The sequence below is a fragment of the Delphinapterus leucas genome, chromosome 9 (assembly GCF_059928025.1).
Source record: "Delphinapterus leucas isolate spDelLeu-1000000601 "Yukka" chromosome 9, BTC_Dleu_Yukka2, whole genome shotgun sequence".
NCBI classification, from domain to species: Eukaryota; Metazoa; Chordata; class Mammalia; order Artiodactyla; family Monodontidae; genus Delphinapterus; species Delphinapterus leucas.
Window position 1 is genome coordinate 19,524,196 of NC_143137.1, and position 26,863 is coordinate 19,551,058.

The 26,863-nt window shown below is 38.1% G+C and overlaps 1 protein-coding gene across 2 annotated transcripts in view; it reads right to left on the minus strand.

Moving 5' to 3' along the window:
- EXOC4 (exocyst complex component 4) overlaps window positions 1–26,863 on the minus strand; it is an 823,589-nt gene that overhangs the window by 732,491 nt on the left and 64,235 nt on the right. For both annotated transcript variants that reach the window (XM_022580733.3, XM_089917005.1), the window contains exon 5: window positions 24,660–24,769. In XM_022580733.3, coding sequence (XP_022436441.1) covers window positions 24,660–24,769 — 110 coding nt within the window. The remainder of the gene's footprint in view (window positions 1–24,659; window positions 24,770–26,863) is intronic.

Below are 26,863 nucleotides of genomic sequence, written 5' to 3' on the forward strand. Positions count from 1 at the left end.
AAATAAAATGTAAAAATTAAAAAACAACAAATACTATATTTCTTTGGGTTATTTGCATGGAAATATGTTAATATAAATGTTTCAGACATTACATGAAATTCCTAAAAATCTTATATGTTCTGGTATAATGTTATAAGTCATAATTCTAGTTATTACTTTTAAACATATATCTCAGAAATAACTAAATTTCCTTGTCAATTGCATTATTATGAACTTTCATCAAATCTTTAACCGTGGTCATTTTTAAGTCTTTTGTCATTTACAGACAGTTCTGGGTGCACTCTGATGCTTTTGCAAAAATGTTCCTATAAAAGGGTTTCATCTTCAAGGAATTCATGGAAAAGACTCTGACAAGTACAGGTTTCTGATAACTGACTATACGGCTGAACTGAATGAATAAGCATTTTCAGAGCTCTAATGGAAAACTGATGAATTCATAAAAGTGCTAACAAAAGATCAAGATGAAAAAAATTAATTACATGGGACTGAGTGAACTGATGAGGATGATTATAATTTTTGTGACTTTCTGTTTGAATTTTTTTTAAATGTGATAAAAAACAAATGTAACTTTAAAGATGTGCATAGTATCTCAGAGTATATTTAACAATTTCCTCACTGTTGAACATTTAGTTTAATATTTGTTAGAGCAAACATTACTTTATACACATACTTGTCTGCATTTCTCTCTGTTTATTCCTTATGATTGATTTCTAAAACAGTGCCATTTTACTGAATTGTATTTACTTCCTACTGGAACACTGCATTTATTTATATTGTGAAAGTCATATTTTTCTGTCTATTCAAGTATGTATAATACCTAGTTTTGTTCATTGCAAAATAGACATAAATTCTTTCAATTCAAAAAAAGACTGTAAAAAATACAAACACATGGATGATAAGCAATACACTGCTAAATAACCAAGAGATCACTGAAGAAATCAAAGAGGAAATCGAAAATAACTAGAAACAAATGACAATGAAAACACGACGACCCAATATCTATGGGATGCAGCAAAGGAGTGCTAAGAGGGAAGTTTACAGCAATACAGTTCTACCTCAAGAAACAAGAAACACCTCAAATAAACAACCTAACTTTACACCTAAAGCAATCAGAGAAAGAAGAACAAAAGAAACCCAAAGTTAGCAGGTGGAAAAAAAATCATAAGGATCAGATCAGAAATAAATGAAAAAGAAATGAAGGAAATGACAGCAAAGATCAGTAAAACTAAAATCTGGGTTATTTAAGAAGATAAACAAAATTGATAAACCACTAGCCAGACTCATCAAGAAAATAAGGGAGAAGACTGAAATCAACAGAATTTGAAATAAAAAAGGAGAAGTAACAACTGACACTGCAGAAATACAAAGGATCATGAGAGATTACTGCAAGCAAATTTATGCCAGTAAAATGGACAACCTGGAAGAAATGGACAAATTCTTAGAAAAGCACAACCTTCTGAGACTGAACCAGGAGGAATTAGAAAATATAAACAGACAAGTCACAAGCACTGAAATTGAAACTGTGATTAAACATCTCCCAACAAACAAAAGCCCAGTACCACATGGCTTCACAGGCAAATTCTATCAAACATTAAGAGAAGAGCTAACACCTATCCTTCTCAAACTCTTCCAAAACATAGTAGAGGGAGGAACACTCCCAAACTCATTCTGCAAGGCCACCATCACCCTGATACCAAAAACAGATGAAGATATCACAAAGAAAGAAAACTACAGGCCAATATCACTGATGAACATAAATGCAAAAATCCTCCACAAAACACTAGCAAACAGAATCCAAGAGCAGATTAAAAGGATCATACACCATAATAAAGTGGTGTTTATCCCAGGAATGCAAGGATTCTTCAATATATGCAAATCAATTAATGTGACACAAAATATTAACAAACTGAAGGATAAAAACCATATGATAATCTCAATAGATGCAGAAAAACCTTTCGACAAAATTCAACACCTATTTATGATAAAAACCCTCCAGAAGTAGGCACAAAGAGAACTTACCTCAACATACTAAAGGCCATATATGACAAACCCACAGCCAACATCGTCCTCAATGGTGAAAAACTGAAATCATTTCCACTAAGATCAGGAACAAGACAAGGTTTCCCACTCTCAACACTGTTATTCAACATAGTTTTGGAACTTTCAGCCACAGCAATCAGAGAAGAAAAAGAAAAGGAATCAAAATCAGAAAAGTAAAACTGTCACTGCTTACAGATGACATAATACTATACACAGAGAATCCTAAAGATGCTACCAGAAAACTACTAGAGCTAATCAATGGATGTGGTAAAATAGCAGGATACAAAATTAATGCACAGAAATCTCTTGCATTCCTATATACTAATGATGAAAAATCTGAAAGAGAAATTAAGGGAAAATGCCCATTTACCACTGCAACAAAAAGAATAAAATATCTAGGACTAAACCTACCTAAGGAGACAACAGACCTATATGCAGAAAACTATAAGACGCTGATGAAAGAAATTAAAGATGATACAAACAGAAAGAGAGACATACCATGTTCCTGGATTGGAAGAATCAACATTGTGAAAAAGACTATACTACCCAAAGCAATCTACAGATTCAATGCAATCCCTATCAAACTACCAATGGCATTTTTCACAAAACTAGAACAGAAAATTGCACAATTTGTATGGAAACACAAAAGACACCAAATAGCTAAAGCAATCTTGAGGAAGAAAAACAGACCTGAAGAAATGAGGCTCCCTGACTTCAGACTATACTACAAAGCTACAGTAATCAAGACACTGGGGTACTGGCACAAAAAAAAGAAATACCGATCAATAGAACAGGATGGAAAACCCAGAGATAAACACACGCACATATGGTCACCTTATCTTTGATAAAGGAGGCAAGAATATACAATGGAGAAAAGACAGCCCCTTTAATAAGTGGTGCTGGGAAAACTGGACAGCTACATGTAAAAGAATGAAATTAGAACACTACCTAACACCATACACAAAAATAAACTCAAAATGGATTAAAGACCTAAATGTAAGGCCAGAAACTATCAAACTCTTAGAGGAAAATATAGGCAGAACACTCTATGACATAAATCAACGCAAGATCCTTTTTGACCCACCTCCTAGAGAAATGGAAATAAAAACAAAAATAAACAAATGGGACCTAATGAAACTTAAAAGCTTTTGCACAGCAAAGGAAACTATAAACAAGATGAAAAGACAACCGTCAGAATGGGAGAAAATATCTGCAAATGAAGCAACTGACAAAGGATTAATCTCCAAAACATACAAGCAGCTCATGCAGCTCAATATCAAAAAAACAAAGAACCCAATCCAAAAATGGGCAGAGGACCTAAACAGACATTTCTCCAAAGAAGATATACAGATTGCCAACACACACAAAAGGATGCTCAACATCACTAATCCCTGGAGAAATGCAAATCAAAACTACAGTGAGGTATCACCTCACACCAGACTGAATGGCCATCATCAAAAAAATCTACAAACTATAAATGCTGGAGAGGGTGTGGAGAAAAGGGAACTCTCATACACTGTGGGTGGGAATAAAAATTGATACAGCCCCTATGGAGAACAGTATGGAGGTTCCTTAAAAACTAAAAATAGAACTACCATATGACCCAGCAATCCTACTACTGGGCATATACCCTTAGAAAACCATAATTCAAAAAGTGTCATGTATCACAATGTTCATTGCAGCTCTATTTACAATAGCCAGGACATGGAAACAACCTAAGTATCCATCAACAAATGAATGGATAAGGAAGATGTGTCACATATATACAATGGAATATTACTCAGCCATAAAAAGAAATGAAATTGAGTTATTTGTAGTGAGGTGGATGGCCCTAGAGTCTGTCATACAAAGTGAAGTAAGTTAAAAAGGGAAAAACAAATACCGTATGCTAACACATACATTGAATCTAAAAAAAAAAAATTAAAAAAAAATGCTTCTGAAGAACCTAGGGGCAGGAAAGGAATAAAGACACAGACACAGAGAATGGACTTGAGGACATGGGGAAGGGGAAAGGTAAGCTGGGACGACCTGAGAGAGTGGCACTGACATATATACACTACCAAATGTAAAAGCAATAGCTAGTGGAAAGCAGCCACATAGCACAGGGCGATCAGCTAGGTGCTTTACCACCACCTAGAGGGGTGGGATAGGGAGCGTGGGAGGGGATATTGGGATATATGTATAGGTGATTTACTGTTATACAGCAGAAACTAACACAACACTGTAAAGCAATTATACTCCAATAAAGATGTTAAAAAAAAAAAGAAGAGGGCTTCCCTGGTGGCACAGTGGTTGAGAGTCCACCTGCTGATGCAGGGGACACAGGTTCGTGCCCTGGTCCAGGAAGATCCCACATGCCACGGAGCGGCTGGGCCCGTGAGCCATGGCCACTAAGCCTGCGCGTCCGGAGCCTGTGCTCCGCAACAGGAGAGGCCACAACAGTGAGAGGCCCGTGTACCGCAAAAAAAAAAAAGAAGAAGAATATAATCAAACATGAAGACTAGTCTGATAACCACAAAAAGCCTGTGAGGTCAGATAGAATTATTGGTGCTTTAAGGAAAAAACCTTGTATAAAAATAATTTAGCGGAAGTTCAGTAAGGCCTCACACGACCATTAGCACAAAATATACATCTTTCCAAACTAATAAACCCTAAATCATTCTCTTGTATGTATCTCTATTGTTATACTATGTACTCAACGTGTTGGTTTTAGAACACTTTAAAATTATAAATACTTTACTTCCTTTCCCAATTCTCTTATTTTTTTAAATAAGTTTATTTATTTTTGCTGCGTTGGGTTTTCTTTGCTGCGCCCAGGCTTTCTCTAGTTGCAGCGAGCGGGGACTACTCTTCGATGCAGTGCATGGGCTTCTCATTGTAGTGGCTTCTCTTGTTGCGGAGCACAGGCCCTAGGCACGCAGGCTTCAGTAGCTGTGGCACGCAGGCTTTAGAGCGCAGGCTCACTAGTTGTGGCACATGGGCTTAGTTGCTCTATGGCATGAAGGATCTTCTCATACCAGGGCTCTAACCTGTGTCCCCTGCATTGGCAGGCGGATTCTTAACCACTGCGCAACCAGGGAAGTCCCGCCCAATTCTCTTTTTTATTTTTGCTGAGGACCTTATCAAGTGACGATTTCTTCAGCTTGGTTTTGAAGATTTTCACTGACAGGACAGTGCTAAATGTAAACATTTAGCACTGTTACGACTCTGATGTTCTTTAACCAATTATTTCTACTAAAATGCTATTGGTCCCAACTGTTTCTTTTATACACACACACACATAGTCCTAGACAGATAAACAGAAAGATCAGACAGGTAAGGCAGACAGATCGGTATATATCTGTACAGACATATAAGCCTAAGTGGATATAAATCATGTCCATGTGGTATCATGGAAGGAGGGTTTAACGAGGACACTTTGGTAGTCATGCAAGGATTAAGTAGATGCTATCTAAGGTCTTTTCAAACTCTGTAATTCCCTGATTCCATTAACTAGGGTTTAACTCTGGATATCTCTAGTTCCAAGGCTTATAGTTAATTATGTATACCAATATTATAAAAGCCCATTTAATAACAGATAAGCAAGGTGAATAATCCATTTATGCAGCTAAGTATCTTATAAAAGAAAACTACTTTTTTGTTTCCCAGTGAATATGGAAAGCAATCTAGACTAGTCCCTGGCTGCTTTCTTTTCTCAGTATGTTTGGTAAGAAGACCAGTAACCCATGCCATGCCTATACACATATTTCATCCAACTGCAGAAGACAAGGGCCCTGGTAATACACTTAAAGTTTTATTAAATATGCTATTTTATTTCATTTATCATTTATATTTATACATGTCAATTAAAGTACAAGAGATAATAGTAGTGTTTACTATAAACTCCTATAGACGTCACTCCTTACACTATGCACAGGACAAAAATTATGTAAAGTTCATATAAATGATTTCAATCTATAGAACTTAATTTGCATGTTGTGTTCAAAAACATTACCCCTATTTAAGAGGAGAACTATGTGCCACTATTGAACAGAATTCAATATAAGAAAGAACCTTCAAAAAATTACCAAGCTTAATTAGACCACAAAATATCCAGAGAACTACAAATGCTGCCCCCAAAGATGGGAGCCTGGCCTCAGAACACTGTCAGTGTTCTCAAGTAGAAAATAAGAAAGTTACCACTTAAAAATAATTCTTATGCTTCTGATCAAAATGGCACTGTAAATTCATACTTGAGATATCCAATCTGCTCTAAACACAATTATACACAAAATATAAATTAAATTAAAAAGAAATAGTGGGCTCAAAATTGAGAATAACATGTCTGTGGACAAGAAATGCAAACAAGTCGAGCCAGAGTGTGTGTGCAATGAGCTCTGGGTGGAGAAGCAGGCAGTCAACCAGGATTTGGCCCACGTAGGGTTATAGAGACTTAACATGCTCCACTGGCCAGGTGAGCTGACAAAATCCTCCACCAAAGGCTGCAAGCACAGGGCCAAACAAGCTCTAGACCTACCGTGGTAGGCTACTGGCCTCATCAAATCCTTATCCTCCATTTACATCCCAGTGGAGGGACTTGGTCAACTACTTATCTTAAATACCATTCAGTTCACCAATGAAAAATTACCTCTAACATCTTTTATTCTAATTAACACACCCACTGGTGCAGACTGAGAGAGCAGTATTGGATGCACTGGTTGCCTCTGGAGTATAGAATCTTGATTAGGGGCTTTCAAATGTTAACTAACTACCCCTAGAGTATGCATTCCTGATTAGGGTACTTCAAATGTCAACTAAGCACCCCTAAGGTGCAGATTAAATTACACCCCACTCCTGAAAGGAGACCGCCAAAAGCTGTTGCCAGCTGCTACAGTGGGACGATCATTTACACTGAGCTAGGAGATTTTACAGCCTCGGCACAGGGATAGTTTCAATTCAGCAGGACGGAACCTCACACTGCAGTGAGTTTTGAAAACACAATGAATGTACACTGATCCTTCCGTAGTGAAACTGGGTTAAGGGGGAAATGACCGCATGTTTGATTGGGGAGAATGTAGAGTGGAATACTCTATTAGGATAAAAACAAACAAAACTAACATCTATTGAGTCAATTTTCCTTGGGACAGTACTTAATGTGCATTGTATCACCTAGAGCAAGGAGGATGCACCTTTGTAAGTCAAGGAGTAGCAGCCAATGGAGAAGAGGCTACTAGAAATATAACAGGGACACAGGATAACAGACAAGGAACAGATAAATAAATTGACAGTTTATATTAATATTCCCTAAAATGTATTAGACTGTGGTAGTTGTTAATGTATGAGTTTGTAAGTTCAATTGCCCAGGGAGATAGTATGTAGAAAGAACAAGAACTTGGCATCACTTTAGATTTAATTATCATGTCTACCACTTTCTAGTTGTGTGATGTCTCTCAAGTTATTAAATCTTGCTGGACCTCAATTTCTTCATCTGTAAAGTGTAGATAACATTATCAATAGAATTGTGCCTATTAATGAGATAATATGACATCAAGAGAAATTCCCAAAAGTAAAAAAATGTATTTTTAAAAATTCTAGCTTTAGGAACTCCAGGGTTGCTGAAGACAAGGGTGGTGGCTTAGATCCCCATTTCTCAACATTTCCTCCAAAACCAACATAGAACAACAAGAAGAATAAACAAAACTCATAAAAACTATGCCTTCAGGATAACCTAAAGACAGAAATTGCCCCAAATTCAAAATAACTGTAAATAAAAATAAGAAAAAAGAACCCACCTAATCCCAGGAAGTAATATCTCATGCTCCTGCCCCACCCCTGCTTTGCCACAAGGCTTTGTTATAAGCAAAAGTAGACTATGAAAAACTATGACGAAGAGATTAAAAGGGAGTTAGTGATGAGCCTAAGATTGATCTAAAACCACCAAAGTTTTAGAAAGACAAATTCCACCCTAAGTTTCAAAATACTAAAGAAGTATCCAAGCAGATCACAGCATGGACTATAGGGACTTAAAAGCAGACACAATTCGAAAGAGCAGTGTTTGAAAATACACAGCCCCTGAGACAGAAATAAGACAAAAAGAAAGAGATAAATGCCCTTTGGCTATTGGATGATGAAGAGAGAAAGAAACAAAAAGAGAAACAGGAGAGTCAAAATTCAGAGAACAAACAAGCTTCCCCCTCTGCCAAAACAAAGTCAGCTAAAGTATCTGGAATTTGCTATAATGACAGAGGAGGGAGCCAATGAGCTAGGAATCCTACAAAACACCCCAATATCATAAAAATAAACAGAAAAAACAATGAACACATTCTCATGAGAGTACTACCAAAAAAAAAAAACCCAACACACATCAACAGAGGAGAATTTCATCCAATAGAAGAAACATGAAGGACAAGAAAACTAGAAGATGACACTCCAGGTGGAATTAATATACTCAAACAAGAATTTGGGGATATGAAAAGCCACCTTGAGTCAAAAATTATGACAGACGTGGACAATCAAAAGCAATCTGTGAAAAGAAAACTTACCAAACTCAGGAAAGAGATGGAAGAAAAAGACAAAATTACCTCAGATATGAAGAAAAAATACAAAATACCTATGGCAGAATAAACTGAAATGAATAATTTATAAAGGATACTAATGAAATGCAGGGAACCAAAGTAGAGGATAAAACAGAGATAAAGAAAAGAAATGAAAAGATGAAAAAGAAGGTAGTAGAAATGGAAGACAGGTGAAGAAAAAATAAGTGATAAAGAGGGAAAGCAAACAACAGAACACTTAAAATTGTAAACAAAGAAAACTTAGGAAAAATAAGGAATGTACAAAATGAAACAATAGTTCATTGGGTATCTTGGAAAAGTAACAGCAAAAAAAATATCAAAACTCCAAGACATATCCTACTAAAACTATTAAGTTCCTAAGATTAAAAAATCCTTAAGGCCTACAGAATAAGGAACTTACAGGGGAAAAAAAAATTAGGCATCAGAATTTTCCTAAAGCACTCAAAGGAAAAAAACAATAAAATAGCATTTTTTAAAAAACAATTCAATAATTGAAAGTGTAAACCAAAGAATTCATATCCCCAAGTTGTCCTTTCAGTAACAAGGCTACAGGGAAAGGGGAAAAAAAAAAAAACTTTTCAAATAAAGGAACTCTGCACCCATGACCACTTCTTGAGGAATTTTTTAGGTAATAAACTTCATCCAATCAAGAGATGACTAGGGAGTGAGAGGGGGAAGATGGCAGAAGAGTAAGACGGGTAGATCACCTTCCTCCCCACAGATACACCAGAAATACATCTACACGTGGAACAACTCCTACAGAACACCTACTGAACGCTGGCAGAAGACCTCGGACCTCCCAAAAGGCAAGAAACTCCCCCCACGTACCTGGGTAGGGCAAAAGAAAAAAGAATAAACAGAGACAAAAGAATAGTGACGGGACCTGCACCAGTGGGAGGGAGCTGCGAAGGAGGAAAGGTTTTCACAAACAAGGAAGCCCCTTTGCCGGTGGAGACTGTGGATGGCGGAGGGGGAAAGTTTCAGGGCCATGGAGGAGAGCACAGAAAAGAGGGGTGCACAGGTCAAAGCGGAAAGATTCCTGCACAGAGGATCGGTGCCGACCGGCACTCAACAGCCCGAAAGGCTTGTCTGCTCACCCACCAGGGCGGGCGGGGCTGGGAGGTGAGGCTCCGGCTTCAGTGCAGCGAGAGGAATGGCAGCGTGAACACAGCCTGAAGGGGTTACTGCACCACGGATAGCCAGGAGGGAGTCTGGGAACAATTCTGGACCTGCCGAAGAGGCAAGAGGCTTTTTCTTCCCTGCTGCGCAAGAGGAGAGGGGATTAAGAGCTCTGCTTAAAGGAGCTCCAGAGACAGGCGCGAGCCACGGCTATGAGCGCGAACCCCAGAGATGGGCATGAGACGCAAAGGCTACTGCTGCCGCCTCCAAGAAGCCTCTGTGCAAGCACACGTCACTATCCACACCTCCCTTCTGGGGAGCCTGTGCAGCCCGCCACTGCCAGGGTCCCGTGATCCAGGGACAACTTCCCCGGGAGAACGCACGGCACGCCTCACGCTGGTGCAACGTCACGTCGGCCTCTGCTGCAGCAGGCTCTCCCCGCACTCCGTACCCCTCCCTCCCCCCGGCCTGAGTGAGCCAGAGTCCCCCAATCAGCTGCTCGTTTCACCCGTCCTGTCTGAGGAAAGAACAGACGCCCTCAGGTGACCTACACGCACAGGCGGGGCCAAATCCAAAGCTGAGCCCCTGGGAGCTGTGAGAACAAAGAAGAGAAAGGGAAATCCCTCCCAGCAGCCTCAGAAGCAGCGGATTAAAGCTCCACAATCAACTTGATGTACCCTGCACCTGTGGAATACCTGAATAGACAACGAATCGTCCCAAATTGAGGAGGTGGACTTTGAGAGCAAGATTTATTATTTTTTCCCCTTTTCCTCTTTTTGTGAGTGTGTATGTGGTATGCTTCTGTGTGAGATTTTGTCTGTACAGCTCTGCTTTCACCATTTGTCCTAGGGTTCTATCCGTTCATTTGGTTTTTTTCTTTAAAAAAATTTTTTTCTTAATAATTATTTTTTATTTTAATAACTTTATTTTATCTTACTTAATTTTATTTTATCCTCTTTCTTTCTTTCTTCCTTTATTTCTACTTTTTCTCCCTTTTCTTCTGAGCCATGTGGATGAAAGGCTCTCAGTGCTACAGCCAGGAGTCAGTGCTGTGCCTCTGACATGGGAGAGACAACTTCAGGACACTGTTCCACAAGAGACCTCCCAGCTCCACATAATATCAAATGGCGAAAATCTCCCAAGGATCTCCATCTCAACACCAGTACCCAGCTTCACTCAAGGATCAGCAAGCTACAGTGCTGGACACCCTATGCCAAACAACTAGCAAGACAGGAACACAACCCCACCCATTAGCAGAGAGGCTGCCTAAAATCATAATTAGTCAACAGACACCCCAAAACAAACCATCAGACGTGGACCTGCCCACCAGAAAGACAAGATCCAGCCTCATCCACCAGAACACAGGCACTAGTCCCCTCCACCAGGAGGCCTACACAACGCACTGAACCAACTTTAGCCACTGGGGACAGACACCAAAAACAACAGGAACTACGAACCTGCAGCCAGCAAAAAGGAGATCCCAAACACATTAAGATAAGCAAAATGAGAAGATAGAAAAGCACATAGCAGACGAAGGAGCAAGATAAAAACCCACCAGACCTAACAAATGAAGAGGAAATAGGCAGTCTACCTGAAAAGGAATTCAGAGTAATGACAGTAAAGATGATGCAAAATCGTGGAAATAGAATAGACAAAATGCAAGAAACATTTAACAAGGACCTAGAAGAACTAAAGATGAAACAAGCAACGATGAACAACACAATAAATGAAAATAAAAATACTGTAGATGGGATCAATAGCAGAATAACTGAGGCTGAAGAACGGATAAGTGACCTGGAAGATAAAAAAGAGGAAATAACTACTGCAGAGCAGAATAAAGAAAAAAGAATGAAAAGAACTGAGGACAGTCTCAGAGACCTCTGGGACAACATTAAACGCACCAACGTTCGAATTATAGGGGTTCCAGAAGAAGAAGAGAAAAAGAAAGGGACTGAGAAAATATTTGAAGAGATTATAGTTGAAAACTTCCCTAATATGGGAAAGGAAATAGTTAATCAAGTCCAGGAAGCACAGACAGTCCCATACAGGAAAAATCCAAGGAGAAATATGCCAAGACACATATTAATCAAACTGTCAAAAATTAAATACAAAGAAAACATATTAAAAGCAGCAAGGGAAAAACAACAAATAACACACAAGGGAATCCCCATAAGGTTAACAGCTGATCCTTCAGCAGAAACTCTGCAAGCCACAAGGGACTGCCAGGACATATTTAAAGTGATGAAGGAGAAAAATCTGCAACCAAGATTACTCTACCCAACAAGGATCTCATTCAGATCTGATGGAGAAATTAAAACCTTTACAGACAAGCAAAAGCTGAGAGAGTTCAGCACCACCAAACCAGCTTTACAACAAATGCTAAAGGAACTTCTCTAGGCAAGAAACACAAGAGAAGGAAAAGACCTACAGTAATGAACCCAAAACAATTAAGAAAATGGGAATAGGAACATACATATCAATAATTACCTTAAATGTAAACGGACTAAATGCTCCCACCAAAAGACACAGATTGGCTGAATGGAGACAAAAACAAGTCCATATATATGCTGTCTACAAGAGATCCACTTCAAACCTAGAGACACATACAGACTGAAAGTAAGGGGATGGAAAAATATATTCCATGAAAATGGAAATCAAAAGAAAGCTGGAGTACCAATTCTCATATCAGACAAAATAGACTTTAAAATAAAGACTACTACAAGAAACAAAGAAGGACACTACATGATGATCAAGGCATCAATCCAAGAAGAAGATATAACAATTGTAAATATTTATGCACCCAACACAGGAGCACCTCAATACATAAGGCAAATACTAACAGCCATAAAAGGGGAAATCAACAGTAACACATTCATAATAGGGGACTTTAACACCCCACTTTCACCAATGGACAGATCATCCAAAATGAAAATAAATAAGGAAACACAAGCTTTAAATGATACATTAAACAAGATGGACTTAATTGATATTTATAGAACATTCCACCCCAAAACAAAAGAATACACATTTTTCTCAAGTACTCATGGAACATTCTCCAGGATAGATCATATCTTGAGTCACAAATCAAGCCTTTGTAAGTTTAAGAAAATTGAAATTGCATCAAGTACCTTTTCCAGCCACAACGATATGTGACTAGATATCAATTACAGGAAAAGATGTGTAAAAAATACAAACACATGGAGGCTAAACAATACACTACTTAATAACGAAGTGATCACTGAAGAAATCAAAGAAGAAATCAAAAAATACCTAGAAACAAATGACAATGGAGGCACGACGAGCCAAAACCTGTGGGATACAGCAAGAGCAGTTCTAAGAGGGAAGTTTATAGCAATACAATTCTACCTTAAGAAACAGGAAACATCTCGAATAAACAACCTAACCTTGCACCTCAAGCAATTAGAGAAAGAAGAACCAAAAAAACCCAAAGTTAGCAGAAGGAAAGAAATCATAAAAATCAGATCAGAAATAAATGAAAAAGGAATGAAGGAAACGATAGCAAAGATCAATAACACTAAAAGCTGGTTCTTTGAGAAGATAAACAAAAGTGATAAACCATTAGACAGACTCATCAAGAAAAAAAGGGAGAAGACTCAAATCAATAGAATTAGAAATGAAAAAGAAGTAACAACTGACACTGCAGAAATACAAAAGATCATGAGAGATTACTACAAGCAACTCCATGCCAATAAAATGGACAACCTGGAAGAAATGGACAAATTCTTAGAAATGCACAGCCTGCCGAGACTGAACCAGGATGAAAAAGAAAATATGAACAGACCAATCACAAGTAATGAAATTGAAACTGTGATTAAAAATCTTCCAACAAACAAAAGCCCAGGACCAGATGGCTTCACAGGCAAATTCTATCAAACATTTAGAGAAGAGCTATCACCTATCCTTCTCAAACTCTTCCAAAACATAGTAGAGGAAGGAACACTCCCAAACTCATTCTGCGAGGCCACCATCACCCTGATACCAGAACCAGACAAGGATGTCACAAAGAAAGAAAACTACATTCCAATATCACTGATGAACATAGATGCAAAAATCCTCAACAAAATACTAGCAAACAGAATCCAACAGCACGTTAAAAGGATCATACACCATGATCAAGTGGGGTTTATTCCAGGAATGCAAGGATTCTTCAATATACGAAAATCAATCAACGTGATACACCATATTAACGAATTGAAGGAGAAAAACCATATGATCATCTCAATAGATGCAGAGAAAGCTTTCAACAAAATTCAACACCCATCTATGATAAAAACCCTGCAGAAAGTAGGCATAGAGGGTACTTTCCTCAACATAATAAAGGCCATATATGACAAACCCACAGCCAACATCGTCCTCAGTGGTGAAAAACTGAAAGCATTTCCACTAAGATCAGGAACAAGACAAGGTTGCCCACTCTCACCACTCTTATTCAACATAGTTTTGGAAGTTTTAGCCACAGCAATCAGAGAAGAAAAGGAAATAAAAGGAATCCAAATCGGAAAAGAAGAAGTAAAGCTGTCACTGTTTGCATGACATGATACTATACATAGAGAATCCTAAAGATGCTACCAGAAAACTACTAGAGCTAATCAATGAATTTGGTAAAGTAGCAGGATACAAAATTAATGCACAGAAATCTCTGGCATTCCTATACACTAATGATCAAAAATCTGAAAGTGAAATCAAAAAAACACTCCCATTTACATTGCAACAAAAAGAATAAAATATCTAGGAATAAACCTACCTAAGGAGACAAAAGACCTGTATGCAGAAAATTGTAAGACACTGATGAAAGAAATTAAAGATGATACAAATAGATGGAGAGATATACAATGTTCTTGGATTGGAAGAATCAACATTGAGAAAATGACTCTACTACCCAAAGCAATGTACAGATTTAATGCAATCCCTATGAAACTACCACTGGCATTTTTCACAGAACTACAACAAAAAATTTCACAATTTGTATGGAAACACAAAAGACCCCGAATAGCCAAAGCAATCTTGAGAACGAAAAATGGAGCTGGAGGAATCAGGCTTCCTGACTTCAGACTATACTACAAAGCTACAGTAATCAAGACAGTATGGCAGTGGCCGAAAAACAGAAAAACAGATCAATGGAACAGGATAGAAAGCCCAGAGATAAACCCATGCACATATGGTCACCTTATCTTTGATAAAGAAGGCAGGAATGTACAGTGGAGAAAGGACAGCCTCTTCAATAAATGGTGCTGGGAAAACTGGACAGGTACATGTAAAAGAATGAGATTAGAACACTCCCTAACACCATACACAAAAATAAGCTCAAAATGGATTAAAGACCTAAATGTAAGGCCAGAAAGTATCAAACTCTTAGAGGAAAATATAGGCAGGACACTCTATGACATAAATCACAGCAAGATCCTTTTTGACCCTCCTCCTAGAGAAATGGAAATAAAAACAAAAATAAACAAATGGGACCTACTGAAACTTCAAAGCTTTTGCACAGCAAAGGAAACCATAAACAAGACCAAAAGACAACCCTCAGAATGGGAGAAAATATTTGCAAATGAAGTAACTGACAAAGGATTAATCTCCAAAATTTACAAGCAGCTCATGCAGCTCAATAACAAAAAAACTACCGAATCCAAAAATGGGCAGAAGACCTTAATAGACATTTCTCCAAAGAAGATATACAGACTGCCAACAAACACATGAAAGAATGCTCAACTTCATTAATCATTAGAGAAATGCAAATCAAAACGACAATGAGATATCATCTCACATCAGTCAGAATGGCCATCATCAAAAAATCTAGAAACAATAAATGCTGGAGAGGTTGTGGAGAAAGGGAACACTCTTGCACTGCTGGTGGGAATGTGAATTGATACAGCCACTATGAAGAACAGTACAGAGGTTCCTTAAAAAACTACAAATAGAACTACCATATGACACAGCAATCCCACTACTGGGCATATACCCCGTGAAAACCATAATTCAAAAGGAGTCATGTACCAAAATGTTCACTGCAGCTCTATTTACAATAGCCAGGAGATGGAAACAACCTAAGTGTCCATCATCGGATGAATGGATAAAGAAGATGTGGCACATATATATAATGGAATATTGCTCAGCCATAAAAAGAAACGAAATTGAGCTATTTGTAATGAGGTGTATGGACCTAGAGTCTGTCATACAGAGTGAAGTAAGTCAGAAAGAGAAAGACAAATACCGTATGCTAACACATATATATGGAATCTAAGAAAAAAATGTCATGAAGGATCTAGGGGTAAGACAGGAATAAAGACACAGACCTACTAGAGAATGGACTTGAGGATACAGGGAGGGGGAAGGGTAAGCTGTGACAAAGTGAGTGAGGGCCATGGACATATATACACTACCAAACGTAAAATAGATAGCTAGTGGGAAGCAGCCTCATAGCACAGGGAGATCAGCTCGGTGGTTTGTGACCACCTAGAGGGGAGGCATAGGGAGGGTGGGAGGGAGGGAGACGCAAGAGGGAAGAGATATGGGAAGATATGTATAGTATAACTGATTCACTTTGTAAAGCAATTATACTCCGATAAAGATGTTAAAAAAAAAAACCTGTCACATTTACAGAAATCAATTTGTAAAAATTAAAGTCTAACAAAGCCAATTTAACAGCAAGAGGCAGAGAAACATGCACTGCTCGGAGAATTCTACATTGGTATAACTACTTTAAAAATCAATTGCAAGTAAACTTTAAAAGGCACAACATTCCTATCCATAAACACATATGCACCCTAAGAGCAAGGCTTCCCTACCTCCTGGGCATCATGGCACATACAGAAAATAATAGTACTTTTATAGCACAGCTAGGGTATATGAAGGTGGCTGCATGTGGCTAGAAAGGACTTGCCGAGAGATTCTGACTGCCCCAACTAGCTATTCCAAAGGCTGAAATGTTTATCTTAGATATACTATAAACCATTCCAGGGGTTGGGAAACTGTCCTAGAGAAATATGTACAAGAATCTTCATTGCTGTAAGGTTCCCAATAATGAGCAACAAGAAACAACTTATACCTTGTCTATCTATAACAGAATGAATAAAGTATGATCTAGTTATATAATAAAATACTATGACAGTAGTAAAATTAATAAGCTAAAGTTATAGCACATGAGAAAATCCAAAAATACAATGTTGAATGAAACACTCCAGTAGTAGAATGATACATATTGTATTAATTATAAGTTAATTAAGCAATTATATAATTAAAATTAAGTAAATAAATTAATTTACATAAGCCTTAAAATATTCAAAGGACAATACAGTTTGGATGTGTAAACATAAAATTTATATATAAATATAAATATATATAAGCTACATGCATTGTTTCTATTTGACAAATGCCCAAAATATGTACACATATACATACATACACATAGTAAAAGTATGAAAACATACAGGAAAAAGATACAGAACAATTTCAAAATAGCAGCTAACCTCTGGGGTAGAAGGGAGAGGAAAGAATTGGGAAAGAAGTCATGAATTCATGGGAGCTTCAATTACACGTGTAATGTTCTATTTTTTTAAAAAAGAATCCGGAGCAAATATAGAAAAATAGTAAGATTTATTAATCTAGTGGGAAGTACATAGGTGATGGTTATATTGATCTCTGATGCATGAATAATGTAATATTCGTATTTTATAATACATATTGATTATAAATATTTTAATAAATACAGAATACAGGCACACCTTGTTTTATCGTGCTTCATTTTATTGTGCTTTGCAGATACTGCATTTTTTACAAATTGAAGGTTTGCAGCAAGCTTGAGTCAAGCAAGTCTATCAGCATCATTTTTCCAACAGCATTTGCTCATTCTGTCACATTTTGGTAATTCTCACGATTTGTCTAAACTTTGTCATTATTATTATTATATTTGTTATGGTGATCAGTGATCTCTGATGTAACTACTGTAACTGTTTTGGGATGCCACAAACCACAGCCAAGTAAGATGGAAAACTTAATGGATAAATATTGTGTGTGTTCTGACTGCTCCACTGACTGGCTGTTCCCCTCTCCTCAGGCCTCCCTATATCCAGGGACACAACAATACTGAAATTAGGCCAATTAATAACCCTACAATGGCCTCTAAGTGTTCAAGTGAAAGGAAGAGTCAGTCAATAGGGCAAACTTCATTGCTGTCTTATTTTAAGAAATTGTCACAGCCTTCCCAGCCTTCAGCAACTACCACCTGATGATCAGTCAGCAGCCATCAACTCCAAGGCAAGACCCTCCACCATTTTACTTCAGTAAAAAGATTACAACTCACTGAAGGCTAAGATGATGGTTAGCATCTTTTAGCAATAAAATGTTTTTAAATTAAGATATGTATATACATTGTTTTTTTAGACATAGTGCTACTGCATACTTAATAGACTACAGTATAGTGTAAACATAACTTTTGCATGCACAGGGAACCAAAAACTTCCTGTGACTCACTTCATTGTGGTGGTCTGGAACCAAACCCACACTACCTCTGAGGTATACTTGTATTTATATTCTGTATCTTTTTCCTGTTTGTTTTCATACTTTTACTGTGTATATGTGTGTATATGTGTATATAGGCTGTACATGTGTAAATGCAGACTATATATATTGTTTCTATATATTGATCCATATGTCTGTTTTTGTCCCAATACCACACTGCTTTGATTACTGTAGCTTTGTAGTATTGTCTGAAGTCTGGGAGGGTTATGCCTCCTGCTTTGTTCTTTTTCCTCAGATTTACTTTGGCAATTCTGGGTCTATATATTTATATATGTGTATATGTTATACAATATTTATTCATATTTATAAACTATATTATTAAATACATTTTATACATTAAAAATTAATATTTTTCTTAAAATAAACTCTGGTCTTGCTTCATTTTTATACTTAGATACATATGAACTATTAGTTCTATTTTGTCTCCCTTGTATATATTCCTCAACTCTACTTTTGACCAATCATAGAAGTCAAAGATATTTAATAAGAGCAAATGCAAGGATACTTCAGAAACAGTTGATTTAAAATAGTAAGGGAGGGGACTTCCCTGGTGGTGCAGTGGTTAAGAATCTGCCTGCCAATGCAGGGGACACGGGTTTGAGCCCTGGTCCAGGAAGATCCCACATGCCGCGGAGCAACTAAGCCCATACGCCACATCTACTGAGCCTGAGCTCTAGAGCCCACGAGCCATAACTACTGAGCCCACCTGCCACAACTACTGAAGCCCGCATGCCTAGAGCCCATGCTCCACAACAAGAGAAGCCACCGCAGTGAGAAGCCCGCTCACCACAATAAAGAGTAGCCCCCGCTCACCGCAACTAGAGAAAGCCCACACGCAGTAACAAAGACCCAATGCAGCCAAAAATAAATAAATTAATTAATTAATTAAAGAAAAAAATACCAAGGGAGGTCCTGTCCTGAGGACAGAAGTAACTCAAAAGGTGTCAAGATTCTGGAGAATCAGATCTTCACTATTCTAGACATTTGAGTTCCAAAAAGAGAAACTTCATCTCCTTTTATGTTAGGATTCATAGCTCCCAACACATGTAAAGGGAATTTTTAAAATATCAGACCCAAAATTCTTAAGATAAATATCAAGTCTCAGAACAAGGTTTGATGAAATAAAACACACATCAAGAAAACAGCAGCAAAAGAAAAAAACCATTTCATTTGTGATCTCTTTAAATTTTATTGCTTAACCTATGCTGGTTCCAAAAAGGAAGGGAGTAGGAAGTCCAATTTCATTATAGTTATATTCACAGCAATCCCAGCAGGACTGTGAATAAAATGAATAAAGAAGCCACAATGAAATGCCTGTGTATCTTGGGAGTAATTGCTCAGTCAAAACGTTCCAAAGGCAATTTGCCAAATAAAAAGACATAATGGGAATCCAAAAGCTTAAACCAACATTTTACTATAATTATTGGCTTTTCTCCACACTTCGCCCATCCTTCTACCTAAGTTATAGTTGAATTACTGTTTCTAAATTAGACTTTAGTTTCCCTGTATATTACAAAATACTGTGACTGATGAGAATAATAGAAAAAAAGGCTTGCAAAATACATCTTTTACATATTCAGAGTGAGGACAGCATGAGGCCAGCCTCCAACAATTACCATCTTGGTTGAACCTGGACCAATCACTCAACCTCCCTGGATTCAGTTTCCACATTTGTAAAATGAGTTTTAAAAATAAGACTTGATTAACTGGAGTATAAGCAGTTTTTCATATATTTACTAGCATAGGTGTCCTCTTATGCAAACTGCCTGTTCATATTTTTGCCTATTTTTCTACTTGCTTGCTTCATTGATTTATAGGGATTCTTTATATATTCTGAACACTTAACGTCCGTCAGATAAATGCCAATCTTTCCATGTATATAGACTCTTCTGTGAATTGCACATTATTTGCCCAGTTCTTTATTATGCCATTGCTTTTTTCATTATTATGTAAGAAAATTAAGTGGATGCTAATCATTTTCCTCTTAATGCGTTGCTTGCTTCTGCCAATCTGTGCCTTGATTTTGCATTTTGTAAGTAAATGTTTTATTTTTTAATTAAATGATGCATAGACATATATAATTCCATACAACTTTTAGGATAACTTAAACACCTGATAATACACTTAAATATGTCATATAAATATAATAATCTTAACAGTGACAATATCAGTGTTGTCACTGATAATGACAACAGTACCTGCCCCAACTACCTTGTAGGACTGCTGCATCAGTTGAATGATGTAACGTATCTTGCGAACTATAACATGTAAACTATGATAAGATCATCTCTCAGGGACTTCCCTGGTGGCCCAGTGGTTAAGAATCCACCTGCCAATGCAGGGGACATGGGTTCGAGCCCTGGTCCGGGAAGATCCCACATGCCGTGGAGCAACTAAGCCCATGTGCCACAACTACTGAGCCTGCGCTCTAGGGCCCACGAGCCACAACTACTGAAGCCCGCGCGCCTAGAGCCCGTGCTCCGCAACAAGAGAAGCCACCGCAATGAGAAGCCCACGCACCACAATGAAGAGTAGCCCCCACTCGCTGCAACTAGAGAAAGCCCCCGCGCAGCAATCAAGACCCAACGCAGCCAAAAATAAAATAAAATTAATTTTAAAAAAAAGAATACCTCTCATAGAAAAGTCACTCACAACTCTACCTCTAAATAAGACATCTGAAAAACGACTCATTCACAAGCCATCAAAATTCTCATTTAATTAATAATAATCTGAAAGTTTTCAGGAATCACCTGTAACTTTAATTTATGGCACCCCGATGGGAGATCTATTCTACCCAGGGATTCCCTGTTGCAACTTCCTCTATAAAAATGTCAGTTCTAATGGATTACACCCTCAATCCTACTATTTCACAAGATGAGAGAGGAGCTTTAAGAGCCTATGTTAAATTCCCTGCTGAAAATGACTATTACTTTCTAGGCTGACTTGCAGAGCACTTCACAAATAGACTCCCGGGACTTACTGTTCATTATTAAGAATAAGACAAAATTTCTGTCCTTTGTTACAGTATATTTCTTCAACCCCACACTTTTATATTTACTTAGTAAATATACAGTTTATGCAGTTCTCTAGATAATTTACATCTTCCTCATTTATACAATCCCCTTTAATAATGTGACCCGGATTAATACAGTCCTAAAAACTAGAACTGCAAAGATTTCACACATAATTTCAACAAAGTCAAATTTTTATACACTGGCTCCTAAAAATAACTTAAGTCAAGAAGATAGGTAGTGCAGAGTGTGATAAGCAGACTAATGGTCCCTGAAAGATAGCCATGTCCTAATACCCAGAGTCTGTGAATATGCTGCTTTACATGGCAAAGGAGACATTGCACATGAAATTAAGGTTAAGGACCTTGAGATGGGGAAAGGATCTTGAATTATCCAGGTGGGAATCAATTTAATCACATGGGCCCATAAGAGAGGAAGAAGGAAGCAGAAGAGTGGGTCAGAGAGATGTGAGGTGGGAAGGATGTGACCCGAGAAAGATGTGACCCACCATCCCTGGTTTTGAAGATGGAGGAAGGGAGCCACAAGTCAAGGAAAGCAAGAGCCTCTAGGAGCAGGAAAAGGCAAGGAAATGGATTCTCCTGTAGAACCTCTGGTAGGAACATAACCCTGCCCACAGCCTTCATTTTAGCCCAATGAGACCCATGTCGGACTTCTTACGTACTTCAACCGTAAGATGATCAATGTATGGTGTCATTTGTTGCGGCAGCAATAGAAAACTAATACCTAGTTTTTGGTTGGTGTTTTTTTTTTTAAGATTTTTTTTTGATGTGGACCATTTTTAAAGTCTTCATTGAATTTGTTACAATATTGCTTCTGTTTTATGTTTTGGTTTTTTGGCCAAGAGGCATGTGGGATCTTAGCTCCCCGACCAGGGATCGAACCCGCTCTCCCTGCACTAGAAGGCAGAGTATTAACCACTGTAACACCAGGGAAGTCCCATAATACCTTATTTTCAGGAAAACAAACTGAGCATACTCTGGAACCCAGCTACTATTTGTCAGCTGTGTCAACTTAAACCCATTATTAACCACCCTCAGTCTTGGTTTTCTTATCTGTAAAATGGGGCTAATAGTGCCTCTCTCATAAGATCGCTGAAGGACTGAATGAGTTAATTCACGCAAAGCACTTATTTCTACTGTTAGAAGGTACTAAACACATCTTAACTACTGCTACTATTGACTTTAATCAATAATAATTTAATTACCTTCTTTTTCAATCACCCCCCAGAAAAATCAAGAGATCGACAGTCTTCCAAACAAGTCAAGGAAATGAGCTTTTCTAAAACGAAAGGTTTGTGCACATATCTACAAGCCATCTCCATAATGGTCCCAAGCTCCACTCATCTATCACACAGTTCTTCCAGAGTCATCCCCACAGACTGCTGAAGTCAAAGTGTCACTATGAACTCCACTCAGTGATAAAGGCTATCTACAGGGCCTGACAGGAAAAGCGCGCAAAGAGGAAGAGCTGTCTTATTAAAAATAACAGATGTTGCAAAATTAGTTTCTACTGAAATTTGCCATCACTGGCATTTTCTTCAGCTTTTTTGGTATTTATATTTTTCATTTGCAAAATGCCTGACCCATCATCTCTTCATGAACAATTAAAATTTTTATTTCACTTGGCCATTGACTCAGCAACATTTATGTAAATTGATATAACCAGGCTAAGCAATAATTCACATTATAAAAACACAAAGATCTAACAATTGGTAATTTCCACAAAAGGGAGGTAATTTCCACAAAGAGGTAAACTACAGATCAAAAGTATTAATGCATTTTCTATTTCATAATTCCACACTCTCTAACAGCTCAAAGCAGTGTCAAAATTCAAAGAACAGCGATATTACAACAGAAAGGGGGAGAAAACAAAACCTGTTAATTCCAGGAAGAAGCTTGAGCACAAACCTTTGTAAAGTGCCATAATAAAAGTAAGTGTTTGGGTTTTAGAAAAATAAAATCATTAACTAAGACTAGTAGAAAAATTTATTATAAAGCAATTCCTATACTTTTCCTACAGTAAAAGCAATACTCTTCAAGATTCCGGGCCTAAATAACCATAAATTTTAATTAACTTATATTTTATAAAGTAATTAAATATGCCCCAGCAACAATATATTGTTAGGCTCTCGAAAGAAACACTTTCAGTTAGTTGCACAGAACACATTGACTGAATCCAAATTATTTTTCTACCTCTTCATCATTTCAAGGTCTATAGGACTACAGAACTAGTAGGAGCTAAGTTTTATCTGAAAAGCCAATGATAATCAATATTACTATTTTCTTTAAAAGGCATTGAGAACTTTAGCCGTCACACAAAGGCAACTGTGGGACAGCCCACAAAAAAACATCCAGTCACCTTCTCCCTAGCCCAAAGCTGCGACAAACAGGGCAGGTGTTTGCAGACCCCAGAAGGTCTGAATCCAGCTGAGCTGAACCTTCTGATGGGGCTGGCAGGTCTGAGCCACTCCAGAAGAATTCCCTTAAATCTTTGCATCCATATTCAAAGTACACCTTCCCTCCCCCAACTTTAAATATAGGCAAAAATGGCTCTCCTTTGTCTTATTCAACACAATATTAGGTTGCGCAGGAATAAACAAGATTAGTTTGTGGATATGTCCCCAAAGCGCATTGTGTGTGTCCGCGCATGCACACACACGCATGCAGGCGCATGTAGACGTGGAGAAGCCACTGGAAGATATAAGGAATCAAGATATAGGGCAGGGGTCACACACTCAAAAGCTCTCACGGACCAGACCAGGAACATACTATGTGCAGCAGCTGGGTAAAAGCTAACAGGATCAACAGAAGTTACAGCAAAACATCAAAACAAAAAGCATACGCTCCAACAAAAAGCATTCAGGGGGCTTCCCTGGTGGCGCAGTGGTTGAGGGTCCGCCTGCCAATGCAGGGGACGTGGGTTCGTGCCCAGGTCCGAGAGGATCCCACATACCGCGGAGCGGCTAGGCCCGTGAGCCATGGCCGCTGAGCCTGCGCGTCCGGAGCCTGTGCTCCACAACGTGAGAGACCACAACAGTGAGAGGCCCGCGTACCGCAAAAAAAAATAAAATAAAAAATAATAATAATAAAGCATTCAAATTCAACTTAAAAACAAGCAGTGCTGGTCAAACAAAACACAGCTGGAGTCAGCAGACAGGCCAGCTTCAGCTGCCACTTTTTAAAAACTGATAATGCAATAGGCCCAACCAATCATCTTCTATCTTCTTCCCTCTGAGGGCAGCAAAGGGCTGATCACAGGCTCCAAGGCAGTAACCTCAGGCCCTCCCAACCCTGGCTGCGCAGGCTTCCCCAGGCCTGGGCCCAGGAACCGCAGCCCACCAAAAAGAAGTTGAGTGGCTGAAGAATTAAATACTTACCACTTGAGCTTCCAGGAGTAGAATACTGAGAGGTATCGAGGAATTTTCGAGGAGTAGGAACGTTTGTAACATCAAGCAGAGGAACAGGAGAAGCATCTTTCACGAGGGAGCTGAAGGGGGAAAGTAGCAGTAGTTACTGAGCGATTTCTCCAAAATCAACTTAAGTCCAAAAACATGCCCATCCTTTATTGCTTTCCTTTTGTCATGAACCCTCTTTATACTGACTTCAAATATCTCAAGTCTACTTCAAGTAAAGTGGTGGTCACAGACAGGGGAATAAAAATGTATTTGAAGGATTCCAAATATCAATATTTACATTTTTATCTTTTTATTACAATACTAGGTTAAAAAAATAGTTTAAGTATATTCTGATCATCTGATGACCACCTTATAACCAAATTCTGCCACACACTTCAGTACCCCCTTTGTTTCTATATTAAAATTATTTTATCAGCAAAGGAAGATCAAATAACACCTTATCATGAAAACTGAATGTAAGTTTAAGTAGTTAAGCCTAGATTAGCTTGTGTCTTTCAAGCTGGACCTTTTATTTTTTTTGACATATACTGGGAGTTCACTGTACTTAGTTTCCTTTAAAAAAAGATTCATAAATTTCATCAAGTTGAGAATCAGGTTTATAAAAGATGATATAAGGACTCACAAACAGGTTAATTCAGTATTTGACTACCCATTTCACCTTTTCCAAAAAGGCCTAGCAACTCATCTTAATAATTAACTTTGGAGCCTCCAAAATAAACACATTAATTTTAAATGACACAAAGACTATAAAAAACAAATTTTCAAGATAATTCCCATTTACAGGCATCTGTTAAGTCCAAGAATGTAGGCAGTGCCAAGGCAAATAACACCTGTGCCCTACCCTGAAGAAACTGAATCATCTAATCACAATGCATCTCTAACAGAAAGGCTTCTCTAACTCATGTTCCAAGGATAGACAGGTCAAAGCCATAGTTCTCACCTCCTCCAGTCCCAATAACATCACCAGTAAGAGTGGCTACCACGGAAGTGATTCTCAAAGTGGGCTGTAAAGGGAGGGCAGACAGAGGGAAGCAGGAACAAGACTACACCTTCAAGAAACCTTCCCCCAAATGGGAGAAAAAAATGTGTGGAAGTTTGAACATTGACCCCCTACAGTGATATATCCCCATCTCCCTCCCACCACTCCTTTGAAGCTTCCACATGCAAGGTACATGTATATTTCTAAGCTAATTTAAAAAAAAACATGTTTCAGAAAACTTTGAAAAATAGGTTAAAAGGCAAAATTATCTTTCAAGGTGTTATTTTTATCTAGCGTTAACAATGTTTACAGCCACTGTCCTAGGCCCGGAGGTTAACTATGGCAGTCATTAGCTTCTCCCTTTTCACTTATTACAGGGAAGGGGGAAGCATAACTCAAACAAGTCTCAGCCTCTGTTATGTGCTTGGCACTTCGCTCAGCGCCGAGCATCCAAGTATGAGTAAGATATGAGCTATACCCAACTTCATGCATTTCCAAGTGTTGGAATCATTTGCAGACTAACGCGAAACCTCAAGTGAGGAATGAGACATAAAAGTAACAGCAATAGCATTTCCCAGGATCTGAACTGACATAGCTCCAGTGACTCTCTTCCTCCAATATAAAGCTGTAAGTTCCTATTTGCCTACACTATCTTAAGAAAACCCAAAAGAGCCTTCAAATCCACTGACTGGCTACAGTAGTCTAATCATAAAATCAATTTGCTCAGATTTACCCATTCATCTTTTCTATACTGACTACTGTTGTATTCTCATTTTTCTCCTCAGCCACCTCTCCTTCTTCTACCTGCATTTTACTCACAGGTGGAAAACTAGCTCTACACATCTCCCCAGCCTCTGGATACACATGCCCAAAGAGACAGAGGATAACCACCTATGTTTACAGTGCTGTTACTGAATAATTAAGAAGAAGCTAATTTCAATTTTACATGATAGAAAAAAGGTTTGATAAATTTAATAAATATATCCATAACAGAAGTGGAGGAGTTATTTTGAAAGCATTAATAAATGAAGGTATCCATTAGCAGGAAATTCAGGTACATAGCTGGAATACTGCCCGCCAAGGCTGTAAATGAGGCAGCAGTTAGTACAGATGTGTGTGCACAGTGCTATGTGTATCTGTAAGTATAATACACACTTCTATAAATACAGATGTGCACATGAGTCAC